This window comes from Sciurus vulgaris (genome assembly GCF_902686455.1).
Source record: "Sciurus vulgaris genome assembly, chromosome: 3".
Lineage (NCBI taxonomy): Eukaryota > Metazoa > Chordata > Mammalia > Rodentia > Sciuridae > Sciurus > Sciurus vulgaris.
This window is the reverse complement of record NC_136463.1, coordinates 187,663,252-187,680,994: the sequence shown is the minus strand read 5'-3', so window position 1 is coordinate 187,680,994 and position 17,743 is coordinate 187,663,252. Positions and strand designations below refer to the sequence as shown.

The window sequence follows — 17,743 nt, the reverse complement described above, 5'->3', positions numbered from 1 at the left end:
TTTTGGCTGGTGGAGAGAAGTGACCACGGCAGGGAGAGCATGCACCCTCGCCAAGACCCAGCAACCCTCCTAGAGCTGCCTGAAAGCTACTGGTGTCCCTGGACGCACACCAGGAGACGTCTGGCCCGTGGCGAGCTCCCACATGTGCTTACTGCCCTCCCTGCAGGACCGTGCACGGCTGGGCTTGGCAAGCTGAGGTGTGACGTGCACCTGGCTTCTGCATCATCACTCACTTTAGGATGGACCACTCGAGGCTTGAGATTGATTCAGCACTGGCCTGTGATGAGTCACGCCGCAGCTCTTCTTGAGCAGTGACGAGGATCGTGGGGTGTGGAAGCCCAGCCTGATGTGTGCCTGTGCTGCCAGTCAGGAGCACGTTGCGTTGGCTGTGGTCGGATAAACATGTTTTCAAAAGGGCACTCATGTTGCCATGGCAACAGGTTCCCACGAACATCTATCTGGACCACTTCTGTGGCACATGCTGTTCTTGGGACTCACACACAAGTCTGCAGTGGCTTCTTGGGGAAGAGGAGGAAGGGACAGAAGGAGAGAGCTGGCAGTTTGCCCACGTGTGCGCTGTCACTCAACTTACTCTCGCTGACCACAGCCTTTTCCTGTTTTTTCTCCTTTTAATCATTTTCAGAAATGATATCCGACAGGCCTAGAGGCCTGTGGCAGGATCCTTTGGGAGCAGGGCCTCTGTGGTGAGGGGTGGAAGGAAGAGGTTGGTGCAGGCATGCTTCCTGGGCTGACCTGGCTTCTGTGATCTTCATGTTTGAGGGCTGGAGCCATCGAGGCCCCTGAGTCTCAGGTCCTGAGCCTGTCCACCCAGGGGCTAAGGTGGGGCCTTGGGACTTCCACAGTCCTTCAACCCCCAGGGACCCCATGACTGATGCCAGCAGGGCTGTGGGGGAAGGGCGGGCACCCTAGGGCCAGCTGTGCACCGCAGTGACCGGCTCTCTGTGCTGTGCTCTCTCTGCAGTGGACGTGGCCTCAGCACTGCCTTTGCAAGTGGCCCCCTCGGCAGTGCCCATGGACCTGCGCCTGGATCACCAGTTTTCACTGCCTGTGGCTGAGCCAGCACTACGGGAGCAGCAGCTGCAGCAGGAGCTCTTGGCGCTGAAGCAGAAGCAGCAGATCCAGCGGCAGATCCTCATTGCTGAGTTCCAGCGGCAGCACGAGCAGCTGTCCCGGCAGCACGAGGCTCAGCTGCATGAGCACATAAAGGTGAGCAGCTGCCGTGCCCTCTGGGCGACGCCTGCTTCCTCCTGCCCCGTGGAGTGCCGAGACCAGGGACCAGGGGCCTCCAGGTGGCATCTGGTTCCTCCTGCCCCTTCGTGCTCGCCCTGTGGAGCACTAAGACCTGTGGACCAGGCGGGCCTCACTGAGGTCGTGCAGACAGCCTGGGCCTGCGTGTCCGTGAGTGTCGTGCAGGACGTGGGCGCTGAGATGAGTGGTGCGGTGTGGAGCCTCCTTCGTAGACACGTGTGCACAGGAAGATCGTCAGCAGCAGGAGCACGAGGTAGCGCTCTCGCCTCCGGAGCCTGCACGTGTGTTCCTGGGGACTTTCTCACCTAGTTTTCTATACCTTTTGTGACTGACAAGGAGGAATTTTATTTTAATTTAAAAAGAGTAAGAAAGTGTTAACAAAGACCTTTGTTGGCACTTACCATTTACAGCTATTTAATCCGATCCCAGACTTTAAAATTAAACAAATTGAGAAGGAACCTTAGCCCTGTGCAGTAAAGCTCTCTGAGAAGTTGGCAGGAGTGATGTCTGTGGCCATGACATGCTGGCCACATGGAGAGCTGCTCAGAGCAGCAGTGTCCGTAGAAATGCTCAGGGCGACACTGAGCTTAGGTAACTTTAATGTTTTCTGGTAGCCACCTTAAAGAGAGCCGGAAGCCCCCCAGGCAAGTTGTGTAGGTTACCCATTGCTGTGTGACAAAGCCACCCTGCTGCCAGCGGCTGAGCAGGAACCATGCCTTTCCTTTGCTTCTGGGGTGAGGCGTCCAGGAGCAGCCAGCTGGTGGTCCTCACTGAGGACCTCAGGCGATCACAGTCCTTGCAGGTCAGTCTCATCCAAAGTGCTGCGTGGAGAACAGCAAGTAGGTGTGCCTCAAGCTTCTCACGCAACTGTGGGCAGGAGCCGCGGGGTCTCATCCATGCATGGGGCTGCTCCCAGCATGGCAGCAGCTTCCCCAGAGCCAGCTGGCCATCCAGAGAACCCCTGCCTGGAGCGTCTGGTCTGGGCTGTGGTGCCCCAGCCACATGTGCACGCGCTTCCCATCCCAGTGTAGCCTCCTGCATTGTGGGTGGTCCTGGACAAGGGCTTGTCTGCTGGGCTCCTAGCAGGTTGCTGGGAAGCTGCCATTGCTATCTCTTCTCGGTAGTGCCCCCAGAGCCTGGCTTGCCCTGGAGAAGCACCAAGGCTCCTTCCAGGGGTGTGTGTGCTTCAGAGGTGCTCCTGAGAGTGAGAGCTTTGTCCTTGGCCTTCCCAGCCTTGTGAGATGGGGTCTGGGAAGCTCCCTGCTGGGCCTGAGCTGCCCAAGGCCTTGTGGTTGTCTTCTGCTGTTGATGTAGCAGCAGCCACTGCTGCTTCTTGCTTTGGGGTCTAGGGTAGGTGGTGGGGGCCAGGCCTTGAGCCTTCTGACACTTCTGTCTGGCAGGAGGTGGACACCATGAGCCCTGGACCTGCTGATCTCTGTACTGTGGACAGGCCAGGTCCACTGCCCAAGTGGAGCCCTGACCATGGGCGTGGTACTCAGCCTCTGGGCTATGGGACTAGGAGAGGGTCTCTGCAGCCAGCTTGGGCAGTCCTGTGTTCCAGTGGATGGCCCAGTCAGTGGAAGTCATTCCAGGGAAGGCTTGCAGCTCACATGCTGTCCTTCAGTAACTGACCGGGAGCAGTCTCACCTGTAAATAAAAAAGTGTTCTGTATCAAGTTGCAGTTTCACATTTTCCTGACTCCTAAAAGCAAAAATTTAAAAATGGATTCTTATCTTCTCTCAGGTGTCCCCTGCACATAGCCTGCCTCACAAAAAGCCCAGGGCCCCAACTCCTTGGCAGCAGCCACCTGGTTGGTGCCACCACACACCCTGATTGTTGTCTCCTAGAAAGAGGAAGGAAGGGCACCCGCTAGGGCAAGTCCAGTGTGTCCTCATCCTTGCAGAGCACTCTGTCTCCTGCCCTGCCACTGACAGGCCACCTGCTGTGCCACAGCTCTGAATGACCCCGTCAGCCACTGGTCCTGGCTCCCTGGGACATGGTGGTTCTTGTGTGTGCTTGCTGTACTTGAAGACCCTTGCTGAATTAGGGTCCCCAGTAGTGTGCCTCCCAGTAATGCTCCTGTCCTCAACCCTTAGACAGTGGGGGTTCTGCCAGGGCACACGATTGGAAGACTCTTCCAGGTCTCAGAGGAGGATTCTCCAAAATAGTGCACTCATTACGTCAGTTGAATTGGTAGCTTTTATAAATAGACAGTAAAAGAGAAACTCAGAAGTAGAATACACCCTGCTTATCTGAGAGGGTCGTCAGGTAGTCCCAGGATGCAGGACGCAACACAGATCCTGGGTCGAGGTTACTCTAACTGGGGTCCACCTCCCCGACCCCTCTTCTCGCCTCCTGCCGCAGCATTTGCCTCACTGCTCTGGAGCTAGAAGAGGGCTCTCCTCCCTCATCCTCACTGAGCACCTGGAGTCCAGGCTGGGCCATGCTCCTTGTGGCCAGCTGCACTCCTGGGAGAATCCCCCTGAGACCCTCTGAGAAGCGTTTGAGGTCCCAGAAACTCGCCTGCACAGAAAGAAGCTCAGTTTTATTTCTATTTGCATTTAATGGTTTGTTTTATTGTTTCATTAAAATGGAGATCATAATAGCCTTTGAGCCTCATACCTCTATCATTGCATCGCACTCCTTTGTTGTGATGGTTTAACTTGCTTCATGCCATGGTACTGTGTATGGCGTTTGGCAGTGGCGTTTGTCAGACAGACCTCTTGAACACACAGTCTAATTAGTGTCATTAAGTCATTAGTGAATCTGGTTAGAATTTTATGTTTGGAATGGGAGTTGTTTTAGGATGTAACTTAACCTGTTAATTTGGTAAATAAGGTCTCTATGCGGGTTGTGATGCTCAGATCGCCTCCCTGCCCACCCTAGTGCACAGGCATCCACTGCCATTTCTCAAGCCCTTGTATATTCCACCTACCCTTTTTTGGCTGAAGAACTCAGTGTTTGCATCCCTGTGACTATGTGCATATATCACAGCTGAGTCTCCAGCACAGGATGGTGACACTCCTTTCTCACACAGTTCTTAAGTTTTCCTGGAGGTGATGATTTCTCCTTTTCCCTTTTACTGACTTTCCTGTGGCCTGAGGCAAATCCAGTCCCACGACCTGAGAGACCTTTGTGCAAGCCTGAAGTGCATGACAAGAAGATTGGTTCTCCAGAACAGAGAAATGAGTTGAGAGCAGCAGGGTTACAGTGCTGTGGTGGACCACAGGTGTCCTGAAGAGCTGGGGACGGGGGTCACGGTGCTGTGTCGGACCACGGGTGTCCCGAAGAGCTGGGGACGGGGGTCACGGTGCCGTGGCGGACCACGGGTGTCCCGAAGAGCTGGGGACGGGGGTCACGGTGCCGTGGTGGACCACGGGTGTCCCGAAGAGCTGGGGACGGGGGTCACGGTGCCGTGGCGGACCACGAGTGTCCCGAAGAGCTGGGGACGGGGGTCACGCTGCCGTGGCGGACCACGGGTGTCCCGAAGAGCTGGGGACGGGGGTCACGGTGCCGTGGCGGACCACGGGTGTCCCGAAGAGCTGGGGACGGGGGTCACGGTGTTGTGGTGGACCACGGGTGTCCCGAAGAGCTGGCGACGGGGGTCACGGTGCCGTGGTGGACCACGGGTGTCCCGAAGAGCTGGGGACGGGGGTCACGGTGCTGTGGTGGACCACGGGTGTCCCGAAGAGCTGGGGACGGGGTTCTCGGTGTTTTGGTGGACCACGGGTGTCCCGAAGAGCTGGGGACAGGGGTCACGGTGCCGTGGTGGACCACGGGTGTCCCGAAGAGCTGGGGACAGGGGTCACGGTGCCGTGGTGGACCACGGGTGTCCCGAGGAGCTGGGGACGGGGGTCACGGTGTTGTGGTGGACCACGGGTGTCCCGAGGAGCTGGGGACGGGAGTCACGGTGTTTTGGTGGACCACAGGTGTCCCGAAGAGCTGGGGACGGGGGTCACGGTGCTGTGGTGGACCACGGGTGTCCCGAAGAGCTGGGGACGGAGGTCACGGTGTTGTGGTGGACCACGGGTGTCCCGAAGAGCTGGGGACGGGGGTCACGCTGCCGTGGTGGACCACGGGTGTCCCGAAGAGCTGGGGACGGGGGTCACGCTGCCGTGGTGGACCACGGGTGTCCCGAAGAGCTGGGGACGGGGGAGGCATTGCAAGACTTTGAGGAGCACCTGAGCTACTGAACCCTAGACCACGGGGCACAGAGGCTGACCACAGGTCACAGCCAAGGTCAGCCCGCTTTGCTTGTACCAGCGGCAGTGGCTGCTGCGTAGAGCCTGGAGGGCCCAGCTGCGCACCTGACCTTCAGTCCTCGGTTGGTCGTACGGGGTCCCCGGGCCTTTCGTTTTCCTGGTGCCATGCTGGCGGTCTCGTCACTTCTGCAGAATGCCGTTATGCAGGAGGGCAGCAGCCCAGTGTTCGTTTTAAGCTGTCACCTGACCGTTAGTTTTGCTGCACATAGCTGTCTACTCATCTTCTCCTCATTCATGAACCAGAGTTCTTTCTAAACACGAGCACTGCCACCTCTCTCTATAAGGGCTTGCGACCACATTACGTCTGTCCCAGCCCTTTCTGTCCTGTGCCAGCACACGCAGCTTCTACTCGAACCCTTGCGGAACTTAGGTCCTCGAGGCCTGCTCTTGTACACTCACTGCCCCTATATTCTTCCAGACAAACCTCAGGACCGTTGCTCATGCCATCTCATGCCATCATTGTGGAAATGTATTGAAACTAGCTACTAAGAACTTTCTAATGCGAATTGCCACCCTAAGAATATGATGTTACTCTCTTAGTTGAGAGTGCTTCTGTCCTTAGGAAAAGCCTTTCTATTTTTCTTATAATGCTTGTAGATTTTGTGTTTTTATTCTTGCGTGTTTTATATTTTTGTTTTTGCTAAAAATGAAACTATTTCTTCATTTTATCCCATTTGGTTACTACCATGTACGGACGAGCCCAAGTTCATTCTACGTGTTAACTACATTGTGCACAATTTCTTGCTAGTCCTAATGGTTTTTAATTGATTGTTTTATGATTTCTAGGTAAACTGTGACAACTGCAAATCACTGGTCTCCTTTTTAGATTTAACTGTATTAACTACAATTTGTACAACCATGTCGAGGTCAGAGTCATCTGTGATGGCCTCCCTGCCCCCGTGCGAACAACACAGCAAATGAAGGTCTGTTGACGTGTGCGCCCAGTTCCGTACAGTTTACATAACACAGCAGGACTCTGCTTCAGACTCTGGTGGCTTTCCTGGCTGATAGCATCGGGGTTTCTTCTCTGTAGTTTGACATTGTCATTGGGTTTGGACTCGTCGGAGCAGCTGTTCCTAATGAGAGCCCGTGGCACATGGGGAGGGTTGGGTGCACAAGGCACTGTGCCAACCCGTCGTACCTAAATGAGGCCTTGGTGTCTGGCCAGTGGGACCCCATGTGGCCCTCCTGTGGACCCACTTCATGGCAGCATAGAGCGACTATAAGAGGAGTGTCCAGCTGCCCTGGAGCTGGCCCTGTAGCCATACGCAGCCCTGGGGATGCTCCGCACCCAGCATGCATGTGGAGCACTCAAATAAGAAGCCGCTCAGGTGAACAAAACCCAGACCTGAATCCCTTTGTGGGCATGTCACATGCCAAATGTGGGGCAGTGCTCTAAGGGGAGAAGGTAGAGTGGAATCTGTCTAGTCCTCGGGGTTTGCCAAGTACAGGACAGTGGCCAGCAAGCATGCCGGCTCTCAGTGAGCACAGAGGAGACTAGCGTCTGATTTAGGGATTGGTCATCCTGTAGTTAGCCAGAGTGGGGGCAGCTCAGGCTCGCCACCTCTCCTGGAACAGCTGGGTGCAGAGGACTAAGCACAGTGGGAGTCCCCAGCAGGTAGACTAAAGGACAGTTGTTTGCAGATGAAGAGCAAGAAGGCTGTGAGCTGCTGGGGGCACTGGAGGAGAAGGGCCAGGACCCTTCCAGGCAGAAGGTGCTGAGCTGAAGCTTGAAGGAGAAGCTGGAGTTAGAGCCTGTGGATGGGCAGGCGAGGCTAGAGGAACCAGCCACTCAGGACAAGCAGACCACCCTGTTACGCAGGGCCCCACCCCTCCTCAATGCCGTTCCTCCCCGTTCTTCCTGCCCCTTCCTCCTCCTCAGCTCCCATTGCTCCTCCCTCACCCCAGTGATGCTTCATCCATGATTCCAGGAGCATTTGCTATGGTGCTGCCTGGCCCAGAGCCTCAGCACTGGACGTGTATTCCTGCTGCAGACCTTTTCATGGACTTTAATGCTACAGGGCACTCCTGTTTACCTTTGTAACACTTGAATGTCCACTTTTGGTTGGGAACAGCAAGTGGGCGATGTGGGGATACTGGTCACTGCTTTTTCTTCTGTGAGGGAAGATGGGAGTGTTTCCAGAGCACTCACATGCGGGCGCCATTTTGATTGGAGTCAGTTTTCCAGCAAGTGCAGATGGAAACAGTTTCATAGAGAAAAACATTTTAGTTACAAAAGCTCCATGAAAAATCACCATGGCCAAATGGCACATATTTCATGGGTCGGCACCAACCCCGTGCCCAGGGACGACTCCTTATTTATTTCCTTGCTGTGTTAAAAATTGCATCCTGGCAGATAGGGTAACTGGACCTTCCCCATGCTTATCTCAAAAAGATAAGTGAGGTAATGCCTAAAACTCAGCGAGTGTCTTCCAAGAGAGCTGCAGTGTTGCAGGGTTCAGTGGTCTCAGTGGTTGAAGTTCCAGGCCCACTTCTAGCTAGGAACAGACTCATGTTCTTGCTGACTACTCCAGCACTCTTCAAGAATGCACTTGACATCTGTGTTCTCTTCACAGTATTTTCCTGAAGTAACAGCCAAGTCAGTAGCAAGAACAGCCATTAGCTTGGATCCCTCTGGGATAGCAAGCCTGGGACTTGTGCAGGGGTGGGAAACCTTGGGGATGGGTGGGCTGGGAGCCCAGGCAGGGCTGCTGTTGGGACAGGCCCAGGTTGAACCCTGGCTATGCATTTTTCAGAATGGTGACGGCTTTTGTGGATAAAGAGGGGACAGAAGACCTCATGCATTTGCTTATCTTGGACATCACGTGGTTGGTAGGGGCTATAGGTGCCCCTGCCCTGCCCTGCCCTGCCCTGGCCAGCCTGCACCTAGTGACTTTGATCTCCAGGGCAGTAGCCCCAATACTCTCTCCACCCTGTTGCCAGTCTGGGGCCATCCCACCAGCAAATTAGAGAGGACAAGCAGGAGAGGCAGAGGAGCCTTCCCTTTTGACTCAGTGCCGTGTGAACAGCAGGGCAGGAAGAGGAGTGCAGATGTGTGGTCCAGGTGTCATGTCGGCTGTCTTGCAGAGTATGTGCCTGGTGCCTGCCTAGTCAAGGGCGCCAGAGCACTGCTTTCGAGGCCTGCTTATGTGAGGAGGTGGAGCCCACAGGTGGGTTTGGTTTGATTTTTAAGTCTGAGCTTAAATGTATGGCTAAACAATATGTGGATGATTTTTCATGTCTTCTTGTTTTTCACAGTTACTACCATTTACAATTAGAAAAACATGTTTATAGTCAGAAAACCCCCCAGTTACTGTTGGTATCTAGGTAAGCATAGCTGCCAAGTGTCTGTGGCCTCTTAAAGTTGGTGGTGGCCCTTGAAACACCCTGGGCACGTTTGGCTGCAGGACCCACACACACAAATGCAGGTGTCCACAGTACCTGCCCCAGGGAGTGCCTGGCCAGCAGGGATCTGGGAGCTGGACTTTCCAAATGGCCATGGCCTCTACATTCAGTGTTTTCCAAAACCCTAGACAGGAAGATTGTGGTTCAAGCAGAACTATGAGCAGTCCTTATCTTAATTGAGTGTGATGCTATTAATGTGCTTTCACTGAACTTGAACTTGACTGGTAATTATTGAGACTCATAGGAGTTTGAACAGGGTCAGCCCACTGAGCCCTCTTGGGGCCTGAAAAGTTCTCTGACCACTGCTGAGACAGTGGTTGAATACCTGTCTCCAACTTCCTTCCTTCTAGCACAGTGAGCTTTGATTTTAGTTTACTTTTTAAAATTCTGGTTGAGAACCAGGCACAGTGGCTCACACCTCTGACCCCAGTGACTCGGGAAGCTGAGGCAAGAGATGTCAAGTTCCAGGCCAGCCTTAGCAACTTAGCAAGAGGCTGCCTCAAAATAAGAAGTGAAATGAGCTGGGATGTGACTCAGTGGTAGAGCACCCTGGGTTCAATCCCAGCACCACCCCCAAGAAATGTGCTTGGGTTTCCACTGGAATATATGGAACAATGTTTTATTTCATTTTATTTATATTTTGCAGTGCTGGGGTTGGAGCCCAGGCCTCCTGCACACTAGGCAGGTACTTTCCCACCGAGCCTCCCCCCGAGTCCCTACGCAGTAGCTGTGTACTATATTCCAAAGTTGGAATCAAAGAAGCTGCATCTTGGGGAGCTAATACGTGGTTCAGAACTCATTGCTGGCTTGAAAGTAAACAACGAGAGTGTGGTGTTTTCATTAGTTTTGTGTTGTTAGAAAATTTAAGTTGTAGCCATATTATTTTAAGTTGTTCATTATAATTTTAGTCTGCAAAATATGGCTGTCTGATAGTTCTTCACACGTGGGCTGGCCTTGCCTTTGTGCATTTGGTGAGGCACTGCAGGCAGATAATCAGGGAGGATTTACCTGTGTGAAATGAGCACATCCCAGACCCCTGCCTTTGTTCTTGGGTTCCGTTCCTGCCTTCCCCACATTCGTGCTGGCAGGGCGGCGTGCAGCCTGCCCTCTGGAGCCGCTGGAGACCTGTGCTGTCTGCCCTCAGTGCCTGAAGCACGAGGCCTGGCACACTCCAGCTTAGTGAGGTTCTCCTCTGGGCTCTGGCTGACTAGGGCTGATGGTTACCATCAGGACTTCAGAGGAGGCCTGAGGGCCGGGTGGTTCTGGGAAGAGGAGAATGAGTCTTGCTTGCGCCTGCCGCCCTTGGCTTCCTAGTCTAGAGGTGCAGGGCATCCTTCCTGAGACTGATGGTGCAGTGCCCACCCACCTGTGACCAAGAACAAGTTCAGTGCTGCTCTTGGGGACTGGGCGTCCAAGCTGCTGTGTGTGATCACGTGCCATTGGCATGCAGGAGGATGCCGCAGTCTGGGAGTTGTGAGTCTGGGTTTTCGTCAGCTCGTCTGTGTTGTCCATGTCTCCTCTGTTCATAGTGAGGAAGCAAGTGTGCCTCCTGCACACTTCTGCAGAGTGACCGCTGCGCAGACGAGCCAGGCGCTGCTGTGCGGGTGGTGGTTTGGAGTGGATGATGATAACTGTACCGTCAGGTAAAAACCAAACTAGAGCACCAGGAAGTCCTCCAGGTCGTGCCTTGGTGATGGTGAGGCATGTAGGTGGAGTCCCGATCCATTGCAGGGGCACAGGGACGCCCTGGTGGATGGCTTTACCTGTGCACACAGCACAGGCCCTGGGGAACTCAGCCTGCGCGTGTGCAGGTGTTTGTTCTGGCCATATATAGGTGTGTGGCGCTGTTCTCAGTGAGAGCATGAGCCCCGTGGGGCTGCAGACCGCCCAGGTGGAGAAGGGGGCACTGAATCCAAGGGGTCTCCGTGGGAGCAGGAAGAGCTGGGCTCATGGCCAGGCAGTGCAGCAGGGCCTTCCTCCTCCTGCCCCTGTGCTGCTGGACTGTCTGCGGAAGTCACTGAAGGGCTGGATCTCTGCTTATGTGTTTCTGTCCCACTGTCCCCAGAAGGACATTTAAGTCAGTGGTCTGAAATGTGAGGTGTTTCTGTGGTAAAGGCCATAGATGTGCACACAGTACCCACGCACGTGGGGTGGCCTCGAAGCTGGGCTGGCTCCTCGTGCGTGTGCTGCTGCTGGGTGGGTGTGAGCCCTTCTCCCTTGTCCAGACCCACCAGCTTTGGGAGGCAGCATCCTCATGGGAAGGGTGTGCCTCGCAAGGGTGGACGGCCTCCTGGTCTGCTGCTGTGTGCCAGGCCTCTCCCCACCTGCCTCTCCAGCACCAGTTTGGGGCCTACCTGCACCACACTTCAGCTCTTCTCTCCAGCCCCTGCATGACGACTCCTTCCATGAATGCCGTCAGTTGGCAGGGTACGGACTTGGCTCATTCCCTCCGGCAAACCCTGGCAGGCCCCCTTGGATAAGGACTGCGGGCCCCTCTGGTCCCAACTACCAGCCTGCTCGCGGTGCCTAGATCCTGCTGTGCATGATCACAGTGTGACTGGACAGCTCTGGCTGTGGCTGAGGTCCCACTGGAAAGGGGCTCTTGCATCAGGCCGCTTCCTTAGCAATGGCAGAGAGGCCAGTCTCCAGGACGGTCCAGGCAGGTCAGGTGAGCCGCAGATAAAGGCGTCCGTCTTGAGGACAGGAGTGGGCTTCAGTCCAAGCTCCCTGTGGAATGTGTTGCTGCCCAGTGGTCTTCTGGGGCCTCCCTCAAGCTGGACTACAGGTGCAGGGTTCTAGCACATTCTTCTCTTTGTACAAGGCCTGAGTAGATTGGCAGTTGTTTTGCTCATTCTCCATTATTGCTAATTTCTTTGGTTTTGCTGAAAAGTCATTTTTCTGGCAAGTACCTGTGTTCCACACCTGGTCTGTAGGGTTTGAGAATGGAAGAATGCAAATGTTTACCTTATTCAACAGCACAGCTCTCTCCCTTTCCCTTCACGTTGTTGACGTGGCGTGACTTGGATTTCCCAGAGCCAAACATGTTGGTAAGTGATGTGGAATTTTAGCCAGAGGTGGCTTTGGGCAGCAGCAGTCCTGTGTCCTTCGTCTGTCCAGTACTCCAGTGAGCGTGGGAGCTAGGTAACAGGACCATTGCGGGAGAAGTGCAGGAAGCTGGGGTGCCCGCCCCATCTGCCTGCCAGTCTTGGGCAGGGCTCAGGCCAGGCCCTCTTCACAGCCTGCACACTCACAGGAGTACAGGGGTTGCATGCAAAGTGCCTAGGGCCAGCTCTCTCCCCAGGGGCGGAGGATCCTCAGGGTGACCCCTGGAGCAGCTCAACAGGTGCAGCATGGTGCTGTGCTCGAAGGTCAAAGGTCAGCTCAGGCCCCTCTTCTGAGGTATCACCCAGCAAGAGTTGGGAGATGTTTCTGAACGCACTGTCTCCTCCCCATGGGTCCCGTTGGAGGTCACTGTGAGGGGCAGGGGCAACGGCAGCACAGTTGCATGTACGCACACCTGGGCCCACACCGCACAGTGCTCACACTCGCACACAGGCTAGATGGCTACTCTGTGCACACCCCACTTCTCCCTCACTTACTTCGTCAACTGAGCAGAACAGCTACTTCAGGAAGCTGGAGCGCCACTCTGTTCCTAGCTGCCTGGGCCGAGCCCTCACACGCTCTGTCTCTGTGCCTGGGTTCCCCCTACGGCCGCCGTTGGTCGCAGTTCTGGATGCAGAGCACTCTGAAGGCTCCCGTGCATCTCTGCTGCCGTCACTGTTGCCGTCAGTGGCAGAAAGGATCCTGGCGTGGAGACCTCCACACCAGTCCGCAGGCCATGCTGCCGCGGGGCGGGTGCCCGCTCACACCCCTGCAGTCTCTTCTTCCTCAGGAGGAGCGTGGCCATAAAGCAGCCCGGGAGGCACAGCTGCTCAGGTGACAGCAGCCCGGCAGCTGGAGAACCCAGAGGAGGTGCGGGGCGCCTGGAGTCCCCGCCCTGGGGTGGAGGCAGAGGCCTGACCCTGTTGTCATTTTCAACCTTTCCCAGCAAATAAGTGAACGTGGGATTTGGCTACTAGCGAGGGTTTTCCCGTTTATTTTTTACGACTTCTGGTATCCCTTGTCTTGTGCTCACCTGCTTGACACATTCTTATTAACTGACAACAGCCATTGACATGTCGTTTATCTGTGTATCAGAACCAGTGCAAGGAGCTTCCCTTCCCCTTTGGTATTATAATTGCATTTGCTTATCATGAACAATTTGAATCTTTAAGTTTCTAACTGGGTAAGCGGGCTGTTCCTGGCGTCGGGCATCTGGCAGGGCTCTGACCACCTGTGTCCTCCCTCCACCCACAGCAGCAGCAGGAGATGCTGGCCATGAAGCACCAGCAGGAGCTGCTGGAGCACCAGCGCAAGCTGGAGAGGCACCGGCAGGAGCAGGAGCTGGAGAAGCAGCACCGGGAGCAGAAGCTGCAGCAGCTCAAGAACAAGGAGAAGGGGAAGGAGAGTGAGTGCCCAGGGGGGGCTGGGGGGTGGGGGCCAGGAGAGTGAGTGCCCAGCGGGGGGCTGGGGGAGCTGGGGGCCAGGAGAGTGAGTGCCCAGCAGGGGGCTGGGGGAGCTGGGGGCCAGGAGAGTGAGTGGCTGGAAGGTCTGGGGGGCAGGAGGGCCTGGAGGGATGCGGGGTGGGGGCGCGGGCCAGAGTCCTCAAGTCCACCTTACCCGGGGCAGCCAGGGTTCCTCCTCAGTGCCAAAGCAAGAGGCCTGGGCACAGCTTCTGGGTGGACAAACGTGTCAAAGCCTTTGTGGCCCTGGAGGGCAGGGAGAGTGACAGTGCCACTCTCCTCATGGATGCCCTGACACCACAGGGGCACAGCGTGTTCCAGCTGTGAGGTCTCCACCTCTTCTGAGAGCATTTCTAAGTGTCTCGAGGGTGGCACTGGCTGCAGGGCACTGAGCCGAAGAGTCCAGCTGCAGGGCTGGGTGGCCGTCCTTCCACGGGCTGTGCATGTGTGCACCCAGCACGCTCGCCCCTCTTCCTGGGCAGGCCTACACTTGACAGCAGCCAGGAGACCTGTTTGCTGCTGCCCCTGGAGAGAGTAGAGGCAGTGTCTCCAGGAGGTCACAGTGCCTCCGTATTGAGTCCCTCGAGCTGGGACTTGCGGGCAGCAGGACCCCTGGGGTCTATCCCTGTGGCACTGACACTGTTCCAAGCACCGCCCTCCCCCTGACCAGGAGAACCATGGGCTCTGGGTGCATTTGTGTGCTCTCCATTTGTGGTTTTAAGTGACACACCAGACCTGTCATCAGAGGGCACAAGTGCAGACTGAGGACGTTAGTACTCAATTGAACTTGGTTGTTGCGTGGTCCTGACAATAGTTGAAGATGTGCCTGTTCCTTGGTGATAGGATTCCATCCAAAGAATGCAAGAGATGTGACTTGGCACCTCCCGCCAATCAAGGGCTCAGCCACGTGTCCGTGGCCACGCCCCTGGGCTGCAGATCAACTCTGCAGGAGTTGGGCAGACTGTGCTTGTGCTGCCTTGGGCTTGTGACAGGGACATACAGGTGTGAGCTGCTCCCCACATTCCGTGCAGCCGCTGCGAATGGACTGTGTGGCTGTCTCTGACTTGTATTTCTTAGAAATGTTTTCAACTTAAAAGTCTTTGAGAACATCACCCTTTAAACTCTTAATATTGAGCATATATGAAAGAATATTTATAAAATATACGTGAGGCATCCAGGAGCATAAGGCAAGTCCACCGCTGTCCACACAACAGTTGAAGGAGTAGTCACGGGCTTGCCCTGAAGTCCCCTCTGAGCCAGCCTGCACCCCGCCCACATGGCCCCACCCCAGCCTACTGGAGAGTGCTGTCCGTGCCCATGCCTGGTCTCCTCGCAAGTGTGCACACTGCCCCTGGAGCGTTGGGGCGGCGTGCGAACTCCGCAGGCGTGCTGCAGTGCTTCCCACCTGGGGACTCTTGGCATTTGCTGGTAGCTGGAGTGCTGCTGTGGAACCCAGGCCTCCCTTCCAAGGGTCTGCTGCAGTGGCAGCGTATGGCCGCGAGATAATGCATATTGCCTGATTCACAGACTGTCACTGTGTCTAAGAGGAACTTACCCAATAGCGATAGATACTAAGATTTACTGTGAGGATCTGCTTTCTCTGATTGTGGGCTGGCCAGCCAAGTCTAAGATCCATAGAGCATGTCTCCAGGTAGCCAGGCCTCTAGATGGTCAGGCCTTCCAGTGATTGAGTCTCCAGATGGAAAGACTGTTACATGGACAGGTGATCAGATGGTCAGGACTTTAGAAAAGGCAGGCCGCTGGCCCTGGTTCTTGGCTATGGGGAGCCTCAGGGCTGCTGAAGGACTTTCAGCTGACAGCATCAGGCCCACTCACCTGTGCAGTCAGCCCCACGCTAACCACATCTAAAGAGGATCTCTAGAGGCACCTAGATGAGCCTTAGATTGAATAATGGGGTGTGGCCTAGCCAGTTAACACATCTGAAGACTGTCCCACCAAATAAAGCCAGATAATGTTCTAAGGTGCTTGTACCTGCTTCCCTGGGAGGCAGGGAGGAAGTGGGTGGGAGGAGTGCTCATCTGGGGAACAGCCTTCTGCAGAGGAGATGGAAAGCACAGGAGGAGCATGTGTAGCTCTTTCCCCAGCTGCCATCAACCGTGGTCCAAAGCCACTGCAGGAGCAGGCAGAGCAGGCTTAGGGGCCCTTGCTGTGCCCAGGGGCCAGGTGGTGGGCTGGACCATGTCGAGGGGCTGTTGGCCTCCAGGCGAGTGTGCAGATCTCAGCAATGGTGGAGCTGCTCCCTGGTCTGCCGAGAAGCAGGTCCAGGAGCAGCAGGTGCAGGGGTAAAGCTGCAGGCCTCCACACTAGCTGGCCAGAGAGAGACGCTTCCTTCAGCTGTGCTCAGTGCCACTCACCTTCTGGTTCACAAGGGCAGGTGACCTGCGGAGACTTCTCTCTCAGCAGGAGACACCCCAAGCTTGACGTGCAGCGTGCTGACAGACCTGAGAGTGTTCGTGTTCAAATATAGAACCCGGCAGCCATCCCTACAGGTTGTCTTAGCCAGGCTTCCTTTAAGTTTTAATCTGCAGGTGCTGTGTGCTGGAAGCCGTCTTATAAGGTCTATCATTTAAAGTTGTTTAAAGACTTTTAAAATATAGAAAAGTATACACTCTTCAGTGCATAAGGAGCTTATGGGAATGATTTAACAAATCACACACCTGTGTGACCTCTGCCCAGCCAAACACCTAGGGCCAGGGCACTGCCTGCAGCTAGAGCTCCTTTCTTCTCAAAAGTCACTCTTCCCCTGACTGCTAGCACAGATGAATTTAGCCTGCTGTTGAAATGTGTGTAAGTGGAATCATTAACATGTAGGATTTTGTTTCTTGCTTCTTTAATTCAGCGTTAAGCTTGTAAAATTCATACCCATTTGGCATTTAGCAAGAGTTTGATCATTTCTCTTGCTTCTCACATCCTGTTTGCAAATGCACAATATTGTGCCCATTCATAGCTGATAGGTATTTGGATTGCTACCCTAGCCAGACTGTTACACACAATGCTGCAGTGTGCATTTTTGGAGCACGTGGACAAACAAGAAGTGGAATTGCTGAGCCATGGGGTGCGTGTGACTTTAACATCCACATACAGTGCCTAAAGTTTGCAAAGTAGTTGTATCCATCCACACTTCTGCCTGCTGGACAGTAGAGTTACTGACCCTGTCCTCTTCAGCACTTGCCAGTGTCAGTCATTTTAATCTTAGTTATGCAGCTGTACCAGCTGCCTCTGAAACTGCGTTTCCCTCATTACCAGGAGATACAGCTGATTCGCCTATGTTTTTGACCAAGGAGATGTTCTCCTGCCTGTGAAATGCTTGTTTAGGTCTCTTGCCCATTTTTTTGTTTTGTTTTTTAATGAGTCATTATGGGTTAGATGTGAGTTGTCCCCCTTGGTAGAAATCCAGGGTAACTCAAGGAATCAAACACATGCTCAGAAGTAACTCCACAAGGCAAACTGCTTCTGTAGAAGGGTAAGCTACCAAAGAAAAGCCAGCACGCCTGGGCACAGTCCCCTGCATTTGTCCCTAAGGCAGCACTGTCCCTTACTCTGGTAGGTTACAATCTACATGATTGGCTAAGTTTAAAACTGGGATGGGCAAGGGGAAGGGCCTGGTTAAAATGGCTACGATTGGATCTTAATCCCACTTACAGCTGAATGCTGTGTTCTGAGAATGGGCCACTGAGCTTTCTGTTTCTCACAAGTCCTCCCTTTTTTATGACTTTTGGTCTCGTTTTCATTTTTGTTCTTGTGCCCTTCCGTGTTGCCATCCATCCTAGACACGCTAACTTTCTGAGGTGGAAACTGCCCGTGGTAATGAGTTCGCCCCTTGTTAGTAGTTCAGATCACCTTCCTGATGATCAGGAGCACTTGGTAAGGTCGTTCCCAGTTGAAGATTGTCTTCTTTCCAGGTCTTGATTAAAATCAAGTCGCCAGGCTGGACATGAAGAATTGCAAACTCCAGAAGAGTCTGAGCAGCAGCTCGTAATAGTCATACCAGAAATGAAAACAACCAAAACAAATTTTTAAAAAAGAAAGAAAAGACAAAGAAACATAGGTCTTAAACTGACTCAGAACACACTGTGACTCTGAGGAAGTGTTTTGTGATATTTACAGGCACTCCTATGTAAAAACCCTTCCTTTATCACCTCCCAGCTTTACTGACTTTTGGGAGGACTGACACAACGCATATCTCAAGTAAAAGAGCCATTGCCTTTTAGACGTCCACGCATG

General features: G+C 54.3%; 1 protein-coding gene across 1 annotated transcript in view; it reads left to right on the top strand.

The window, feature by feature from the left end:
* Positions 1-17,743, top strand: part of HDAC4 (histone deacetylase 4) — a 255,976-nt gene that overhangs the window by 150,358 nt on the left and 87,875 nt on the right. Inside the window, 2 exon segments of the mRNA XM_079133930.1 lie at positions 983-1,227; positions 13,293-13,443. Coding sequence (XP_078990056.1) covers positions 983-1,227; positions 13,293-13,443 — 396 coding nt within the window.